At 49.3% G+C, this 18,763-nt stretch overlaps 2 protein-coding genes across 5 annotated transcripts in view; one reads left to right on the forward strand and one right to left on the reverse strand.

The window, feature by feature from the left end:
• The first annotated feature begins 3,640 nt into the window (after positions 1–3,640).
• NAGPA (N-acetylglucosamine-1-phosphodiester alpha-N-acetylglucosaminidase) lies at positions 3,641–12,947 on the forward strand. Its single transcript, XM_030460039.1, has 12 exons — positions 3,641–3,753; positions 4,088–4,573; positions 5,765–5,904; positions 6,438–6,546; positions 6,838–6,966; positions 7,790–7,998; positions 9,028–9,075; positions 9,399–9,527; positions 10,486–10,617; positions 10,836–10,896; positions 11,414–11,625; positions 12,373–12,947. The coding sequence occupies exons 1-11, from the start codon at positions 3,641–3,643 to the stop codon at positions 11,622–11,624; spliced, it is 1,767 nt and encodes a 588-aa protein (XP_030315899.1). The 3' UTR covers position 11,625; positions 12,373–12,947.
• A 2,471-nt stretch (positions 12,948–15,418) lies between these two features.
• The window catches only part of SEC14L5 (SEC14 like lipid binding 5), a 38,261-nt gene continuing 34,916 nt past the window's right edge, over positions 15,419–18,763 (reverse strand). For 3 of the 4 annotated variants that reach the window (XM_030460184.1, XM_030460185.1, XM_030460182.1), the window contains one exon: positions 15,419–18,475. In XM_030460184.1, coding sequence (XP_030316044.1) covers positions 18,370–18,475 — 106 coding nt within the window. In that variant the 3' untranslated portion in view covers positions 15,419–18,369. The remainder of the gene's footprint in view (positions 18,476–18,763) is intronic. The other variant, XM_030460183.1, reaches the window with a different exon arrangement.

Raw genomic sequence — 18,763 nt, forward strand, 5'->3', positions numbered from 1 at the left:
ATTTCTGTAATAGTTCTCAAATTCGTACTTAATACTTTCAACATTTGTGTTCCACTGGGCTCTAATACATGCCTATAATAAACAATTTGCAGCTTTTTTCTGTCTGCTGATCCCTGTTTGCTGGTGGAAATGCAGATGCCAGGAGCAAATAGAAGCCTCCTGACAAAAACATTTGCCACATTATCCTGCCAAGGCCCCCTGGAAGTAACTGAACCCTATAGCAAAAAAATCATTAAGCTAGAGCAATGTTCAAGCATTTTTTAAAACTAGGCTAGATGTACTCAGCAAGAGTCACAGATGTGTCCCACAAATCCCATTTTCTCACTACAAATAGGACTGAAGACACAAATAAAGGTTGCTCTCCTGCAGACCCTCGTGGCCACCCCATTGGGATGATATTCTGGTTATGACAAAAACAGACATTAGGTGATGTATCTCTGTTGTAATTCTTCATATTGCCTAAGGGCAAGTATGTGGTAACAATGAAACCATTGTTCTCTCTTAAAGCTTATAATTAATTACAAGTGTGGGCAGACTTGTTCATCGAGATAATAAAAAGCCTGGAATATATTGCTCAAAGATTCTGTCAAGAAAACATCTTTTTAAGTGGGAAAGCAGTCAAGTGTCTCTTTGAGACCTTGTCCTGTGTCCTCCTGAACACATCCCCTGGAGTGGGCAGGCACACATCCACACCAAACTGAAGGAAAACTTCTTTTGGGAATCTCTCATTTCCTTCTGACCCAGCTCACAGCAACTTGTGTATCACATCAATGAGAAATTCAAATTGCTTTGCTTATTTACTTCCTTGAATAGAGTGCGAATCTCATGTCCTGTAACAGAACAAGTGACTGATTCCTGCAGACTATTTGGGTAAAACATCAATTCCTTATCTCCCGATTTTCTGACAGGTTATCAGACAACTTAAAACTACTCACAATTCTATTATCTTTGCAGATACAGTGACTTGAGTGTATCAAGGCAGAGTTGGAATAACTATTCTTTTGGCCTAGAAGTCTTCAGAGCACTTAGATGGAGAAGGATAAATCTGGTGCAGTCTAAAGCTCTGAGAATAGGGACACACGTGCATTTATGAGAAATGCACTTTGTGGGAGAACTTATTTCTGCTTATTTCTGTAATATTTCTCCTATTTATTGAATAACAATTATATTTTTCAAAAGGCCTTTTACCTTCTTCTCTTCCCAGGACATTTCAGAAAGTTTGGAAATGCTGTTTGCAGTTTAATCCAGAAATGATCTAGTTCAGCTCAGTGAGCCAAAAATCTAGACCCAGCACCAGTATTTGCTGTCAAGAGCAGCACTGGGTTAGCAGATTGTTGTTCCAAGTCTTCATCTTTTAGTTCCCTTGTCACACCTGTTAATTTCTCAAGGTCCCTGCCAAACAGGCTACCCACTTACCACTATGTTTTTCATAGGGTTACACCACGGAGCACTGAGAAGAATCCCAGTGTTAGACAGCTTTTGAGTCATGTCTGGCTTGTGAACATCACCAAACTCGTTCTCCCTGACAGACACACACACTACACAAGCCTGGAGGCACTTGGGATCCATCACAAAGCTTCCTTTCCCTGAACAGATTGCTGCCAGAGCACTAAACAGAGGCACAGAAGCCTCAACCCTTCTGACCAGTGGGTCAGCACTAATCCCAGAAGCCACCAATTCAAATGACTCAAGCCAACCTCATAAAAACCTGCTGCCACTCTTATTGCCACACAACAAATGTAGTGAAAGCCTTTTAAAAATTGAGTTACAGGGTTTTTTTTCCTCATTTGCACTGAAAATGCAAAATGAACACGTGACATGAACGTGACTTCAAAGGGTTCAGGCTACCAAAGCTGTGCTCTACTGTCATATGATAAACTATTGCCATTTTTGACAGCAAGGAAACCTGAATCCTGTGTTTGTTCTCCTGATGGCTCAGTTTCTAAAGTGTAACCCCTGCCACAGTGGAGATGAAAGGAGTCACTGGCAGAATAAGCTCAGTTTGTAGCCTGAAATGGTCCTGGAGGTAGCCTAGCCCTGAGCCCACAGCCTCTTTTGATGCTTTACTGTGCTGAAAATGAAAGGACTCTTTCAAGGGTAGGACTCCCCAGCCTCAAGCTGCTTCAAATTAATTTTACTCTGTTTAGTACTTGCTGTGACATGAACTGTGCACCTGCTGGACCTCACCTGATGAGAGCTGCTCTACCTTTCATGCTAGGACCACAGCTAGTGCCAGACATAGCCACAGCATGGAATTGTTCTGCCAAGCCTCCACCTTCTCTCTGAAGGGAAAATACTTTTTAAAAATGCCCCTTTCTCTACCCATCCCATCCTCTACCACTCAAAACTCTGTACCTGTCTTTCAGTTGCTGCCTTTTAACCTCACTTACTGCACCCAAGAAATCCCTAAGGAAAGGGTGAAGGTAAAAAGAAAAGGAAATTTTTATACAACTTCCAAAAGATAATTTCTCCTGACTGATTTGTGCCGGCTTAGACATGTTTTCAGAGAGGTACAGGTATATGTTATAGAAAAACCTTCTTACTTCCATCCAGTTTTCCAGATGTGAACATAGAAGAGGAATAAGGGAAATAAATGAATCAGGAAGAGAAGGGCCAGAATATAGAGTTTGCCACTGGCAAATTCAAATTAGTAATTATTAGACAAATTAGCTATTTTTTTTTCCTTCTGGAAAATGGACAAAATCCTAATCCTCCAAATGAGGATGGTGAATCTATAGTTATTTATGTTGTCTGAGAGACATAGCTCCTGCTGTGAGAGACAGTGATGAGGGAAGGTCAGACTGTGAGGACTCACAGAGTGTCAGGTTGGAAGGGACCTCAAGGATCATCTGCTCCAACCCTTCTGATATCATTGTGTATCTGAGATGTCCCAAGCTGAGACTTAAAACTTTCCAAAGTGGAGGAATCCACCGCTTCCCTGGGAGACCATTCCAAGGTCTGACTGTCCTCATGGGGAAAAATTTCCCTCTGGTGTCCAAGGGGAATCTTCCCAGGAGCAACTTGTGCTCATTTCCCCTTGTCTTGTCCATGGGATTCCTTGGAAATCAGGAGTCTCCATCTGCTTTGTAGCCCCCTTTAAGCACTGAACATCACAACAAGGCCTCCCCTGAGCCTTCTCCAGGCTGCACAGACTCACTTTTCTCAGCCTCTCCTCGTTTGGCAGGTGCTCCAGACCTCTGATCATCCTTGTGGCCCTTCTCTGGACCCTCTCCAGCCTGTCCACATCCTTTTTGTCTAGCAGGGACCAAAACTGAACGCAATACCCCCGGTGTGGTCTGACCAGGGGCTGCAGATGATGTCCTCTCTCTCTCTCTCTGCTGGCGATGCCCTCACGCTGCAGCCCAGCACCCCGCCGCGTTTCCTCGCTGCTCTTCGCTGTCTTCACCTCTCAGGAACAGCAAGCGGGTCCACTCCGAGGTGACAACTGCCCCGGGACTCGTCTACATCACCCTACCCAGGCAGACCCCGGCTTTTTACCGAAACAAGCGACTTTCCGGGCATTTCTTTCCCCCTCTCCCCTCACACGCGATCCCTCCGCCAGGGCCGGGGCGGTGGTGACGGCTCCGAGTGACCTCTCCGGGCCGCCAGGGGGCGCTGCGCCCGCTCAGCTCCCGCCAAGATGGCGGCGGGCGGGGGCGCGGGGCGGCGGATGGGGCCGGGGCTGGCGGGGAGCGCGGCGGTGGCTGCGGTGCTGGCGGCGCTGGGGTGGCTGCAGGCGGCGTGTGGAGCTGGGTGAGTACCCGCATCCGCTGCCTGTCTGTGTGTGAGTGTCTGTCTGTGTGTGCCTGTGTGTCTCTGTGTGTGTTCTGTGCCTGTGTGTGTGTGTGCCTGTGTGTATCTGTGTCTGTGTTGGTATGTATGTGTGTCTGCGTCTGTGTATGTGTCTGTGTGTAAGTATGCCTGTGTCTGTGTGTGTGTATCTGTGTGTCCGTGTGTCTCTATGTCCATGTGTCCCTCCTCACCGGGTGGCATCTCGGTACCGGGGAATCCTCGGCGTGGTTGCGATGCCTTCCCATCCCGGTGCCTCCCCAGGACCCGCTGTATAACCGGGGGTTCTCTTTGTCAGGAGCCCCGTGACAGCCCCTCTCCTTCAGCCCTACCCCTCATCCCACCACGGCCCCCGCCATTCCCACCGCCACGTCCGGGACTGCCAACCCCTGCGCTACGGAAACGTCACCCACGAAGCCTGGCCCAGCGACAACAGGACGAGTGGCCCCGTGGCTACCACCAGAACCTTCGTGTCCTACATCCCCCCGGAGGGCAGCGACCGCAAAGCCGTCTACGGCCATTTCACCTTCGTCAGGGACCCCCTGAGGACTTTCTCGGTGCTGGAGCCGGGGGGCCCGGGGGGCTGCCAGGCTCACCGCAGGGCCACGGTGGAGGAGACAGCGAAGCTCCGGGGGTGCCTGGTGGCCCAGAACGGTGGCTACTTCAACATGGAAACTGGAGAGTGCCTGGGGAACGTGGTGAGCGATGGGAAGCTGGTGAGAAATTCCGGAGGGGTGCAAAACGCTCAGTTTGGCATCCGGAAGGATGGCACCATGGTGTTCGGGTAAGGAGCTGGGGAGATGTTGGGAGAGAGGCTCTTTCTTCCCTGCAGATCCCTAGGAATCATGGAGGCTGGAAGTCCTGCACAGGCACTGCCTCCTTGGCCTCTCTCCTCACAGCATGGGGATGCTTGGAGCACTTGGATGAGAACTGCCCTGCCTGTATCCCCATCCCTCTGTCCATTGGCTTTTTTGCTGGGATGCAGAGGAGGTGTTTCCCATGTCTCCATTCCCGAGATGCTGAGATACACCAGAAGGCTTAGAAGGGCAAGAGGCCTCTGTCTAACCCCCAGAGAAGAGGCAGCAATTTAACTGCTCTGCCCACATCCCAGAAGGGACTTCTGGAAGTGCCTCACCCAACACTCTGCTCAGCACAGGTTGCTCAGGGCCATGTCCAGTCAGGTTTTGAACATCTGAGGATGGAGCAGAGCTGTTCCTGTGACAGACCACCCTTTGCAGTAACAAAGTTTGTCTCAAGTTACTTACTGTCCAGCAGAAATCCAGGCGTGTCCTGGTCTGCCTGTGCTCTGTGGTGTGGCCTTTTCAGCAGAAGGTTAAAGATCCCCAGGAGCTCAGTGAACAGAAGGCTTTTCAGTTTTCTGCTTTCTACTGCTTCCCAGCCAGCCAGGCTGTGGCTCCCCAGGGGCACAGCACTGATCATGGAAATAGGGAGCAGTCCTTTGGCTGCTCAGGCAAAGGTTTTGCTGTCTGCAGGGGTGTTGGAAGCTCTTCCCAGGCAGAGGGGAGCTGGGGGCATCCAGCTGTGTTTCCCCTCAGCTGAAAACCCTCTGAAAAGCTGTTTGGTGTCACTGCTGTGCAGAATGGCAGCTGACAGACAGCAAGGTGTTACCAGCTGCTTCCACAGATCCCCAGGTGCTTGGCAGTGTCTCTGCCCTCACCAGATGCTTTTCTGCCCTTATTTCCCTGGCTGGGGTGCACTGGCTGCATGGTTGGCAGGAGTTGCTTCAGGCACAGTGGTCTGGGACCATCATTACTGATGGTTTTGTGCAGAACAGCAGAGAACAGGGTCCACTGGCTGCTGAAGTGTTGTGTCACACAGCTTGGCCTCTGGTTTTGCGTGCAGCTGGAATTCATTCAGCCACCTTCTCCCTGCTTCTGTAGCCTGCTGGCTGCAGCAGAAGAGGCAGTGACACTGCTGTGACTGTGGGTAACCCCTCCTGCTCTCTCTTTCCCAGCTACCTGTCTGAGGAAGATGTCTTGGATGAAGCAAACCCCTTTGTGCAGCTTGTGAGCGGGGTGGTTTGGCTCCTCAGAGATGGAGAAGTGTACATCAGCCAGAGTCAAGTGGCTGAGTGTGGTGACATTCAAACCACAGGTAGAGACTGTAAAACCCCACTTCATCCCAGGGATAGACTGTCCTGATGGGGCTGCTGGGGGGAGGGGAGATAACACTGAAAACCATGTTGTCTTGTTGCAGAGGTCTCAATTTCTGTGCTACTTTCCCCCCCCTCCCTCTCCCTGAGTCTGCAGTAGGTGCAGCACAAGGACCAGGCTGCAAGATGAGGCTGCACTCACCTGTTCAGGGTTGTTGGAAAGAATTTGCTGAGGATTGTAAATGCTGGCAGCATGATTGGTGTTAATAATTGTCCAGAAAATACTCAAAAGCAGATGCCTCTTAAAAGAGTTTAAAACCAGGGGCTTGTACATCCCATTCTCTGTCCCTATGCCAGGCAGAAACTGAGCAACAGTGGAAATGTTGTTCCTAGGTGGGCCTGGATGAACCAGAGGAGCCTGAGCTGCATTCTCATCGTGTCTCAGCTCAGATGAGCTCCTTGCTGGGAGCTGTTTTGTCTAAACAGCCTCTTCCATCATCCAGCTGATGCCCCAATTGTTCCCTGTCCTGCACAGGAACCTTCGAGAAGTTCATCAATGTGATATCAGCCAGGACAGCAGTGGGACATGACCAGCAGGGCCAGCTGGTCCTGGTTCACATGGATGGACAGACAGAATCCAGAGGGTAAGGCCAGGGTCATGGTAAGGTCTTGGGCCAGGTCCAAGGTGGTTCTTTAGATCATGTCACTGGAACTGGAGGCAGCAGTATGGGTTTAAGGGAGAGACTTGCAGAGCTCAAGAGGTCAGATGAAGACACTGCTGTTGGGTGTCCCTGTGGCAGAACCAGAAGAGGCTGTACCTGGGACAGGAGAGCTTCCCCCCTCCTGTGGAGAGGAGGAACCACCCTTCTAGTGCAGCAGCTTCAGTGAAGTCAGGCAGCAGGGATGAGCACCAAACAACTGTTTCCTATTTGCAGGGTCAACCTCTGGGAAATGGCTGAATTCCTGAAGCAGCAGGGACTCATCAATGCTATCAACCTGGATGGGGGAGGCTCTGCAACACTGGTCCTGAATGGAACCCTTGCCAGTTACCCTTCTGAGCACTGGTAGGTGTTGGCAGGCTGTGCCCAGGGCTGCAGAGCCCAATCCTGCCCCTCTCTTCTGCAGGGGGGGAGTCACTGCCTTGCTGGCGGAGCACAGCCTGAAGGGAAGTGACAGGTTGTGAGGCAGAGAGTGACTCTGAAAATGTTAAGCCCTGTAGTAGTGACAGTGTGGGTTTTTTCCACTTAGTCAGCCCTGGATTACAACAGTTGAGCTGTTTTCAGTCGTGCAGCAAAGCTGTTTGGCATGGTTGAGTGGCCTGATGTGGGAGCAGATAAAGCAGCAGCTCTTAGACTGAGAGATTAAGAACTGAACATATTAGCAGAGATCTGATTATTATGGAAGAGAAACACTGACCAGGAGACCCTGCCTCATGTGAGGGTACCTAAGGAATATTTTACTTAGAACTTAGCTGTTCAGTCATTTCTGACTGTAAACATCAAGAGAGACAAAATTCCACTTGCAGTCTGGCTGTTGAGAACCAAGCCTGCTGTAACCACAACAGTCACTCACAGCAAATAACCTCAAGAAAAGAGGAGTTGAATGCCACAACCAGAGAAGCTGGGTCTGCTTATAGGGAGAGTTTGCACTTTGCTTTCTTTAACTCTGTGTTTGAAATGGCTCCTGGCCAACAGCACTTAAAACCACTCAGTTAAAACACCGACTCACGTTGAGTCTCACAGTTACCTTTTCCCATGGTTGATGTTCTCCTTTGACAGCGTGAACCAGGATGAAAATTCCAGGGGTTCTACCAAGTGGTTTCACCCAGGGCTGGGAGCAGCCCTGTTCTCACACCCCTCCCTGGTGGTTCCTCTCTTCTGTCCCCAGCCCTTTTGACAACATGTGGCGCTGCCCTCGGAACATCTCCACCATCATCTGCGTCCACGAGCCTGCCTGCCAGCCTGCTGACTGCAGCAGCCACGGGGACTGCCTGGAAGGGCACTGCCATTGCACTGGGGACTTCTGGAGAGGCCCAGCCTGTGACATCTTAGACTGTGGCCCTTCCAACTGCAGCCTGCATGGGGTCTGCACCGACTGTGAGTCTCTGGTGGGGAAAAAACTTCCAGGGAGGGAGGTGCCTGTGGGTGGCTCTGAGGAGAGCAGGGCCCTGGGTGGGTGTGTAGCTGGGAATGTCCCTGCCCTGCCTAGCAGGTCCCCTGGGTGGGTTTAGCATGTTTCTGAGTGCACTCCTGCTGGTTCAGGGTGTCCTCTGCTGTGGAGACACGGAGGTCTCATGAGCTGGCACCAGCAGCAGCTGCTCCCATCATTGCCAGGAACAGAATTCCTTGGAGAGGCTTCCCAGGTGTTCAGGGCTGTGGGAGCTGACTGTCTGGCCAGTCCATGGCCAGGCACTGGGAGCCAGCTGGAGCTGCTGCCTCAGCCCTTGCCATACCTTCTACCTGCACCAAGTTGCTCTCCCCTCTGCCTCAGCAGAGCTGGTCAGAGCAGGTTCCCTGGGCCTGAGACCTGGACACTGGAACAGGATTTGTCTTCAAATTCAGTGCCTCAGTTTCCCTTTCTGCTCCCTGGGGTTGTCCCCCTGGTTTGTGAAGCTGTTGATGGGGAGGACAGTGTATCACACTGTGAGACAGAATACCTGAGCTCTGTACCCTCCCCTTACTGTTCCTTCTCATGCTTCACTGGTTTTACGAGTGGGCAATTGCTGCTCTTCTCTGAACTCATTTAGAATCCAGGGAGTGCTGTAACGTGCACCCCCAGCTTCTGCTCTGCTCTGGCTGCTCAGTCCCTTGCTCCTGTTCCTTTTGTGCCTCCCTGATGGAACTCACAGCCAAGGTTGCTCTGCAGTGAGGGGATGGAGCAGTGCTCCTGGGTGTTGCTGGGCTGCCCCAGAGGGAATCTCTCAAAATCCAGTCAGAGGGAGGTTCTGTTGGGTCTGGCAGCTGCAGGGGGATCTGCCTGCCAGGTCAGGATTCCTCTCCTGTGGGTTCCCTGGCAAAGGCAGGAAAAGTTAAGAGGTTAGCTCACCTGAAGAAGGAGAGGCTCCTGGGTTGGAGTGCCTGCTGTTCCTAAGCCTGTGTTGTCCATGCCTGTTTGTGTCTGCACAGCTGGATGCCTCTGTGATGCTGGCTGGATGGGCAGGAACTGCAGTGAAGGTAAGGCTGAGCCACTCCACTCCCTCAGAGTCACTGGGAGCTGCTGCCTGCAGTGCTGGGGGGATCTTCTTGGCTGGGAGGGAGCAATGAAGGGAAAACTGCCCAGTGTGGCTTTCCTCTGTCAGCTGTAGCCTGAACATCCTGTATTTGGCTCAGTGCAAAGCACTTGGAGCCCTTGCTTCTCCACCAGGGTACAGGTTCAGCTGCTGCTCTGAGCAGCCTCAGTACCCTGTACCAGGGGCTCCTCAGTGGGTGTAAGCAGAAGTGGGGTTGCTTGCCCTCCTCACCAGAACCCTGATGGGATCTGGACTTGTCTCCTGCAGCTTGCACTCATGGTTTCTATGGGGATGCTTGCACCCAGAAATGCCAGTGCCAGAATGGTGGCTCCTGTGACCCTGTGCATGGAACCTGCTCCTGCCCAGCTGGGTACTATGGCACCAGCTGTGAGCAAGGTAAGAGCTGCTCAGAGGGGCTTGAAAAAAAAAAGGAGGCAGCAAAAAGGAAATTATTTTCCTTCATTATTAGAAAATTGTGAGTTCCCATTTAGTCTCTGCTCCCCTCAGCCCTGTGTGTTGCTTCCCCCAGCCTGGGAGTGTAGAACATGAATATTCACCTCTCCTTCCGGGGAGGGTATTGCCCCAGACCCTGCCTGGAGATCCAAGGATTCCCCACCACCTGGGTTCAGGTGACCCAGGGCAGTGTCAAAATGCTCCACAGGGCCCCTGGCTGACAACCTTTGAACTCACCTGTGCTGTGCTGCTGCTCACAGTGCTGGCAGTGTTCTGGCTTGTGCAACCCCCTCAGCTTTTCTGAAGTGCTGGAGGCCCCAGGGGATCTGACTACAACAAGTTCCTGACAGGGTGGGTGTGCAACCCCCCTGTGTTATCAGTGAGTGTTCCTGTGCTGAGAACACAGCAGTCAGCCCCATCCCAGTTTTACAAAAACTCCTTGACACAAACAAAACAGCCATCAAGTCACCCTTTGATGCTTTCAGGTTGCTGGAGGAAGCAGGAGGGGCAGAACAGGCCTTGCCAGGGGTCCTGGCTGCTCAGCACAGCCAGAAAGCCCTCTGGGAGCTTGTACTCCAACCCCAGTCTTTGCTTCTTTTTCAGACTCAGCTGCTGCTCCAGCTGAAGAGCAGGGCTGTAGCTCAGAGGTGGCAGGGGGAAAAAAAATGCACAGGAAGGAAGAAGGGCAGAGATTTCTGTGCAGCACAGACACCTTGGGGAGCTGTAGGGGAGGTTTGAGCCTCTCCTGAAGCTGCCAGCATGCCCACCCTTCCTGGGGCTGGGCTGGGGCACTTGGGGAAGAGGCAGAGCTGGGCTGGGAGGAGCTGCAGGGATCAGCAGGATGGTTTCAGAGCACCTGGAGCCTTGATAGTGATTAACCTCTTTGTGATTAATTCCCCAGAGTGTCCCATGGGCTGGTATGGGCCAAACTGCCAGAACCAATGTGCCTGTGAACACACATGTCCCTGTGACCGGGTGACAGGCAGCTGCAACATCACCTACAAGTGGGCAGTCCAGGACCAATTGAACAAAGGTACTTCTGAGCACAGCAGTTGTGGCTTAAAAGAAACAAAAAACAGTAAAAAAACCCCACAACAAAAACATTTGGGAGAGCAGTTTGGGTGCATCATGTTCTGTGAGCTTAGTTCTCAGCTCTGGCTGGCTGTCACCTTACCCAAGCTTGCTCTTTTTTTTTAGTGGGATTTTACACCCTCCTCTCAACACTGCCTTTCTTCCCTCTCTGTTTTCCAGCTGGGCAGTGTTTGGCTTCCCTGAGTAAAGGAAGGAGCAAAGAAAAGTTCCCTCTGTCAGAGTAAGTGTTGTACCCAGCATACACAGTCCTGCCCTCCCGTGCTCACTGCCATTTGGAGCTGCTCACAGCACCTCCTGAGTGTCAGGCAGTGTCAGCCCTGCTGCTTCCCTGGGTCCTCACTTGGTTCTGTCACCCACAGTGTCACAGGTGACAATAGAGAAGGCAAGGTGATAAAAACCCAGTTGTAAGAGCAGAACCCCCTATTAACCCCCCAGCCACCTTTCCTTTTACTCCAAGGCACTGCATGTACAGAGTCCCAAAAGCCCAGCAGCTCCTGGAGGACTGGTGAAGCTCCAGTTGCTCTGCAGGCACAGCTGGGCACTTCTTAACCAAACTCAAACCAGCTACTTACAGCTTTTCACAGGCACATTTTCACCTGCTTGAGAGCGGAACAAGCAGCTGGTGACAGAGGAGGGAGCACCAACCTTGAGAAGTCACCTGCAGCCTGCAGACTGGGAACACGTGAAAGCAGGTCAAGAGATGGTGCTTACATGGCTTTTTTTTTCTCATCTGACAGAAAAACGTGGGTTTCCATGACCTCTGCCTTAGCTGTGCTTCTGGTGATCAGTGCCATGGGCAATGTGGGCCTTCTCCTCAAGGCCAGGTCAGAGAGGCACCGGGAGGGTGGGGATTATCTGTACCACCCCCTGAGGGAGCTGAACGGGGATGCCACTCACACCTCCACCTCTGCTGCCTGTGAGACAGAAGACATTCAGGACCAGAGATGAGGTATTTCACTCTGCACCTCTGCTGCCACTCAGCACTGAGGGTTTTTTTTTTTTACAGAGGTTGTTCAGATCTACAGCCTAAAACTGCTGCCTAGCCCAAAGCAGCAGAAAGATCCCTCAGCCAAGGAGCTCCCTTGCTCCTGCTGAGGACACAGCTCCCTTCCTGCTGCTCCAGACCCTGCAATTAGCAGCCATGAAAAGATTCAGGGCATCTTCCAGCTTCCCAGGTGGCTGAGGGAATTCCACTGCTGCAGCAGGAAAAGAAATGGGCTGGTTCCCTCCACACTTTGAGGGAAACAGGTGAGGAACAGAAGCCATAGGTCCCTTCTCACCTCAGCACTCAGGTATTTTTGAAGCAGCAAAATATGCCTTGTAGCATAAAGCTGGGCTTAAGGAAGCTGACTTAAGGATGTTGTAGTCTTTAACTGTCTGGTCAGCTCAGACCTCAGTCAGAAACCTGAAAAAAAGTTGGTTTAAAATGCTGAAACACATTCAGCACACAGAAAGCCACAGCATTCTTCCTGTTGGCCTCTGAGAGAGGCTCAGGGGCTGACACCCAGGCTTGGGGTGTTCCTGCACCTTTTCTCACCTGACCTGTGCCAGCTGCAGGCCTACAGGGTTTTCTTACTGAATCCTTTTTCCCAGAAGTAGCTAAATAGGTGTGTGATGAGCACTGCATTTTTGATGGGTTCTTACAGCACCTTTTCAGTTGAAAATGTCAATTCTTGCATTCTCTCCTGTCCTCCAGAAGCCAACATCCTCTGCCCAGGTACCACCCAGACCTGGTGGGACAGCCAGGACCACCCCCCCCCCAGGAAGGACTGCAAGGAACCCAAGATCTCAGCTGGAAATCAGAATACATCTTTGCACAGTGTTTTTTTGTTGTTTTTTTTAACACACACTATTTTAGTTTGCTTCCATATGAGAGGAAATTAACCTTTAATGCTGCAAAAGGGGGGGTGGGGGGCTAAAAGCCTGTCTGAGCCTGGATATTAACATTTCTGTCTCCTCCGTTTTTACCTCTTCAAGGCTCTGCTAATTTTTGTGCCACTGCTGGCATCAGATGAACAATGGGAGATTCTATTTTTCTATTATTTACAGAAGACTATTTGAAACTTGAATAAACTCTCTTAGTAATAACTGCCTGACACCTGAATTCTTAATCCTCAGCTGCAGAAGAATGATGGGATCCTTTCCCAGTAAATCCCAGCTGGCTCCTCAGAGGCATGGGCCCTTTTCATTTTAAAGAACTTACAGCATGGCAGGACTGGGATGTGGCCCTCTCTGTGCTAGGGAAATAAAAAATGCTGATTCTACAGAGAACTAAACACCATTTTAGTTAAAAAGTAGGAATAACCAAACACAAGCAAGACTTACCTCTGCTTCTGTGGACAAAGAGCAGCACACAGGGTTAAATCTTCAGAGTTTACCCTAAATTGAACAGTTGCATCAATCAGACATGTTCTTGAGAGATGCTTTTTTTATTTCCAACATACAGAACTTTACAGCTCCTACCAGAACCTACAAAATGTTGTAGCTAAGTACATTTGTTGTCAAGTAACACGTTACAAAGCACTCTGCCTTCTGCTAGTGTGCTCTTCAAGGGTGTTTGGGGTTTTTTTTGGTTGTGGAAAATCAAGGCTTTCATATATATAAAAATGAAGACAGCTGCAAGGGAGAGGAAGTAAGACAGTGCTTGCTAAAAAAAAATAATGCCCATTTAACTGAGATATCTATCAGCTTGGATGTTGATGCCATTAAAAGCCAACCTGGGTCACCATTCCAATTCAGCCTTCCAAGAAGAGAAATAATCAGGTCTAAGAATCATCACAAACATTTTGGAAGAATATTAAAGCATGCAGGAATCTTTTAACAAGCACTTTTCAATTGTAGTCCTTAAAATCTAAGAGCTGTTTCTTGCATTGTATGGCTCACAGTCCATGTATTAAAAGTGTGAGCTGGAAAAACACATCTGGAGCTCAGGGATTCCTGTCTGGCCATGGCAGCACCCAGCAGCTTCACACCCCAGGGGGCACTTGGGGTCACCACTCCCTTCCTGACATCCTGAATTGAAGCATGATTGATTTCAGATGACTGGATTTTGGCATTCTCAAAAATCTTCTAATGAATAAACAAATCAGGGTTTATAAACTCTTATTAAAAGCTCTTTTTTTTTTTTTTTTTTACTGAAAGGGAATCAACAGAACCCAACCAGCCAAACAGGCTGTGTCTGCACCTCTGCAGCCAAAGGGACTGTGGTCAATTCTCTTCCCTCCTGAGCAATCCCCACTGCTCTGAAGCCAAGAAACACCACCAGGACCTGTTCTCCTGACACAAAAGTGTCAGGCAGGAGCTTCACCCCTGGCAAAGAGCAGCAGGAATACATCTGTCACTTCTGATCTTCCACCCCCCCTGAGCTGGACTCTCCAGGGTCCTTCACCCCAGGCTCAGCTGTTCTGCTGCCAGCAGTTTAAAAAAAAAGCCCTTTACAAACCTGAACAGCAGCAAAACATTTCTAGTTACTGCATTCCAGCTTTGCCCCAAGCCCAGCATCCATCCCACTGGTGACAGGATCTGTGTTTGCCTCTCCCAGCCCTGGTGGGACAGAAGCCAGGAAAGGGCTGTAAAAATTGAGCATAAAAGTCTCACCCAGGGCCACCCTGAAGTGTGAACAACAGCACAACCCTCTGACCCAGGGACCTTCTCTTGAGATCCCTTCTGCCAGGTCCTGCACTTTGGCCACAACAACCCCATGGGGAGCTCCAGGCTGGGCACAGAGTGGCAGAAAGGGAACTGGGAGTCTGGATTGACAGGAAGCTGAACAGGAGCCAGCAGTGTGCCCAGGTGGCCAAGAAGGCCAATGGCATCCTGGGCTGGCTCAGGAACAGTGTGGCCAGCAGGTCCAGGGAAGGGATTCTGCCCCTGTGCTCAGCCCTGGTGAGGCCACAGCTTGAGTCCTGTGTCCAGTTCTGGGCCCCTCAGCTCAGGAAGGAGATTGAGGTGCTGGAGCAGGTCCAGAGAAGAGCAAGGAGGCTGTGAAGGGATCCAGCACAAGTCCTGTGAGGAAGGGCTGAGGGAGCTGGGGGTGTTGAGGCTGGAAAAGAGGAGGCTCAGAGGAGACCTCATCACTCTCTACAACTCCCTGAAAGGAGGTTGGAGCCAGGGGGGGGTTGGGCTCTTTTCCCAGGCAACTCTCAGCAAGACAAGAGGGCAGGGTCTCAAGTTGTGCCAGGGGAGGTTTAGGTTGGAGATTAGAAAGAATTTCTTTCTGGAGAGGGTGATCAGGCATTGGAATGGGCTGCCCAGGGTAGTAGTGGATTCTCCGTGTCTGGAGATATTTCCAAAGAGCCTGGATGTGGCACTGAGTGCCATGGGCTGGGAACTGCAGTGGGAGTGGATCAAGGGTTGGACTTGATGATCTCTGAGGTCCCTTCCAACCCAGCCAATTCTATGATTCTATGGCAACAGCTCCTTGAGGTAGGCATTGTGGTTTGGATGTGGGATATTTGGGAACAAGGAGAAGCCCCAGTGTGAAGTACCCAGCTGGTTCCCTGAACACAGCCTGAGCTGGGAGCAGGAAGGGCCTGGATGCATCTCTAAGCTCAGCACCCAAAACTGGAGTCTAGTTTTTAAGGTCCTAGCTTTAAGAGATGTAAATAGAAGAGATGAGTGGCTCCCAGAGAGGCAGAACCCAGAACTCCTCCCAGTCTCAACCCACAAGAGGTTGCAGTGAAGAAAAGAGCATGTTTGGTTTTCTTAAACACACTGATAGCAGGGTTTGTTTTTTTTTTTTTGGGGGGGGGAAGGGAAGTGTTTAAGGGGTGTTTAAGTAGAATCCTCTTTCTGTCTGCAAAGTCAGGTTTAAAAAGTACAGCAGAGCATCCAGGCTGTTGCTCTCTCTTGTGTGAACATTCAGGGGAAGAAAAAAAAAAAAAAAAGTGTATTACATTATTTAAACTGGTTGCCAAGTAAACTGGTAGATGGAATAACCCAGGCAATTCTGCTTAAAACTGTCAAGGGAGAGATCACAACTGCTTCCCAGCCCTGTGCTGCTCTCTTGTGGGGCAGAGGAGAGAAGAGCAGGACCAGGGAGGAGCAAGAGGAAAACCATGAGGTCCCCAGAGCCAGCTGGGGGGAGTGCTGGCAGCTGTCAAGCTCCAGGTGCCTTACTGACAAGAGTTCAACCCCTACAACTCTTAGCTGGTGGGAGAACATGCCACATTTTACAATTAATTAATATTTAATCTAGTCCTATGGAAGAGATTTTTAACCAGAGCAAACCAAAGGATATGCAGGGAATGGGAATGTTATCACCATGGGATGTGACAAACCTTGGAAGAAGCCACAAAAAGCTGAAATACTGAAACAAGCAAAGGGAAGATGAAGCTCGGAGGCCAAACCCTTGCTCTCATGGCTTTGGGAGTCAGCTTGAAACTATTCCTAGCATCAGAATTATTTATGGGTAAAGGATTTTTCCATTACAGATATAGATGCACTTTTGATTCTGAAACTTTTGATTTTCCAGAGCAAAGGCAGCACCTTTCTCACTTCACAGGCTTCAGTTATCCTGAGATGCCAGAGATGGAAGTTGCATCCATTGGGAAAGATGGCAAAGTCCACAGAACCACTGGGGAACTCTGCAATCAGAACCCTCCTGGAGTCCTGCTTAACTAAGTTACCTATTATGCCCTTGCAGTGAGTGGTGCAAGGCAGGAGAGAAATTCCCTTGGCTCCAATCCTTTAGAAAAAAAATAAAAAACAAACCACAAAACCAAACAACCCCCCAAGCAACTTCTATAAACTTAAAGCTCATCATCTCCCATCGTTCCAAATACTGAGGCTCTTCTCTCTTTGTCAATGGCTGCTGCTTCAATACCAGTTATTAAAAAAAAGCAGGGTTAGAAGGAACTGCTAGACATGTGTCTTGTTCTTAAACCACACAGATTCCAACAACATCAATAAAAACTTGGTGAGAGGGGGGGAAAAAAACCCCCAAGTCTTGTCTGAGAAACATGGACACATGGATTGCTGTGCTGGAGGAAGGAACCACACTCCCAGCACAGCCTGTGCCTCCCCCTGCCCCAAGTCCAAAGCTTTTGTGCTGCTCCCCAGCTGGGGAACTGGAAATTCATTCAGTTTAGGCCACATTTGCCACATGGGACACAAGCCACTCATCTGGGACAGCCTGAACTATGGCAGGGACAATGTCCTCACCACCCTTCTGCAGGCAGATCTGTGCAGAGGGAACCTCCAGCTTGGGGGGTGAGGAGTCTCCACACAGCACAGCTGGACCCTGAGCTCACCCACTAGCTGCAAATGATGCCAAAAAGGACTGTTTGACACCTTTTCTCATTTTGCTGCCATGGTGGAAAGCACATGTGTAGCTGTCTGCTCATAAATGGATCAGGAGCAGCTTTGCTGCACATCAGCTCAAACAAACCTGGTATTTTTGGTGTGTCACAAAGATGAATTCTCTTGTTACAGCTCCTGAAATGATTCCTTGCTTCTTAATCCTGAAAAACACAACCCTCTAGAGTCCAAAAAGCACTGGACTGACCTTCTCTTGCAAGGAAAGATAACACAGCCCTTACCCCCAGTGCTAGGAACAGTGCAGCCCTTTACACAAGAACAAAGATCACAAAGATGAGAATTCAAGTAGAAAGATGTCTTGAGATTGAAGACAATCAGTTATTCCTTTCTAAATCAAACTTCACCCCATTAAAAAGGTGACTGGATTTAATAAATAGTAATTTCTGAAATTATAAATAAGTTAAAAATTAATTTAAAATAAGCTAGTATTTGAATAAATACATTTCAGTAAGAGCTTAAAACCATACATGCTTGGGTTTTTTTTTTTAAGTTTTCTTCAAGTTAGCTCATGTTTTAAAGAAGCAAGTTCCATAATACTGCCATAAAAATTTTGTGCCTTCAGGAAATAAAATATTGCTTTTCTTAGCCCTTTATAATTTGATTCAGTTCCCACCCACCTTGATGAGATGGGTCAGACCTATTAATTATTGCTTGTAAACCTGAGGAAAGAGGAAAAAAGAGTCTATCTTTAAGAAAGATGCTGCTGAGTGGAGGCAGGTCCTCTGCCTGTACTTTCTAGAAAAAACATTTTAAGTTTTGTATCTTAGTGGCTTTAAAAAACCAAGACATTTCCTTATAGCATCTTGTCAGATCAGAAGAGGTTTTAGGTGTGACCTGGATCTGATTCCTGAACCCTCCTACCTGTAATTAAGGTATTTACAGTTTGCTTCAAGTCTCTGAAATGCCCACTTTACTTTCTGATGTGTAAATTGGTATTCTGGGCACCCAGGAAACTGGATTAGTTTTGCTACACAGGAATAATCTAGTCCTACAGGATTCAATCAGATAAGGCAACATCAGTCTCCTCTACCACACGTAGGAAAAGGACTGACTGGAAAGAGCCCTTTAAAGTGGAGTCATCCATGGATTCATGCAAACTCCCATTCATCCAAAAAAACCACCATTCCTGAAAAAAAGACCACTGAGAAGGAGGCAGCTGATAGAAAATTTCTCAATCTGCCATTTGAATGTTTTAAAACAGTTCCCAGGAAGCTCATCTGTGTCCAAATGGCTGCTACCTGTGGTCACACAAACAACTGCCTCAAGGCTCAGCCCCTGGAGGCTCTTTGGTTGGGTGCACAGAGCAGCAGTGGGGCAGCCAGGAAGCCCCAAGGGATTTTTTTTCTCTTTTCTCACCAGCAGAGCCCTGGCCCTGCTATCTGGAAAGTCTGGAGCTGCTCTGGGACTGGCTGGAAGATGTGGTGGCACCACTCAGCTGGGAGAAGCCACTGTTGCATGATTCCAAGCTTGACATGGATCCCCTGGTATGGAATAAAAAAGAAAAGATGAGTTTATTAACAAGGCAGCTATTGATGGACAACAAGAACTCTGACAGGAGATCAAGTCACATTCTAGAAAACTTGCAAAAGCATTTTATTTTTTGTACCATCCTTTCCAACTTAATCTCTAAGAAGCTTGGTGTCACAATGAGAAATTAAATTGTCACACACAGCTTTTTTTCCTAGCTACAGATCTGATACCTTGTCTCTTGCAGTTATTTTAGGAGTGGGATGCAGCAAAAGCTTCTGTAGGGCTGAGCATAAAGACAA

The sequence above is a fragment of the Calypte anna genome, chromosome 14 (genome assembly GCF_003957555.1).
Source record: "Calypte anna isolate BGI_N300 chromosome 14, bCalAnn1_v1.p, whole genome shotgun sequence".
NCBI classification, from domain to species: domain Eukaryota; kingdom Metazoa; phylum Chordata; class Aves; order Apodiformes; family Trochilidae; genus Calypte; species Calypte anna.

What these genes read in the sequence shown, in the direction of transcription:
- NAGPA (XM_030460039.1), top strand. Translation starts at nt 3,641, where the DNA reads ATGGCGGCGGGCGGGGGCGCGGGGCGGCGGATGGGGCCGGGGCTGGCG. An exon ending in GATGGCACCATGGTGTTCGG is followed by an intron (nt 4,574 to 5,764) that starts GTAAGGAGCTGG and finishes TCTCTTTCCCAG; the next exon opens with CTACCTGTCTGAGGAAGATG. An exon ending in AGTTACCCTTCTGAGCACTG is followed by an intron (nt 6,967 to 7,789) that starts GTAGGTGTTGGC and finishes TTCTGTCCCCAG; the next exon opens with CCCTTTTGACAACATGTGGC.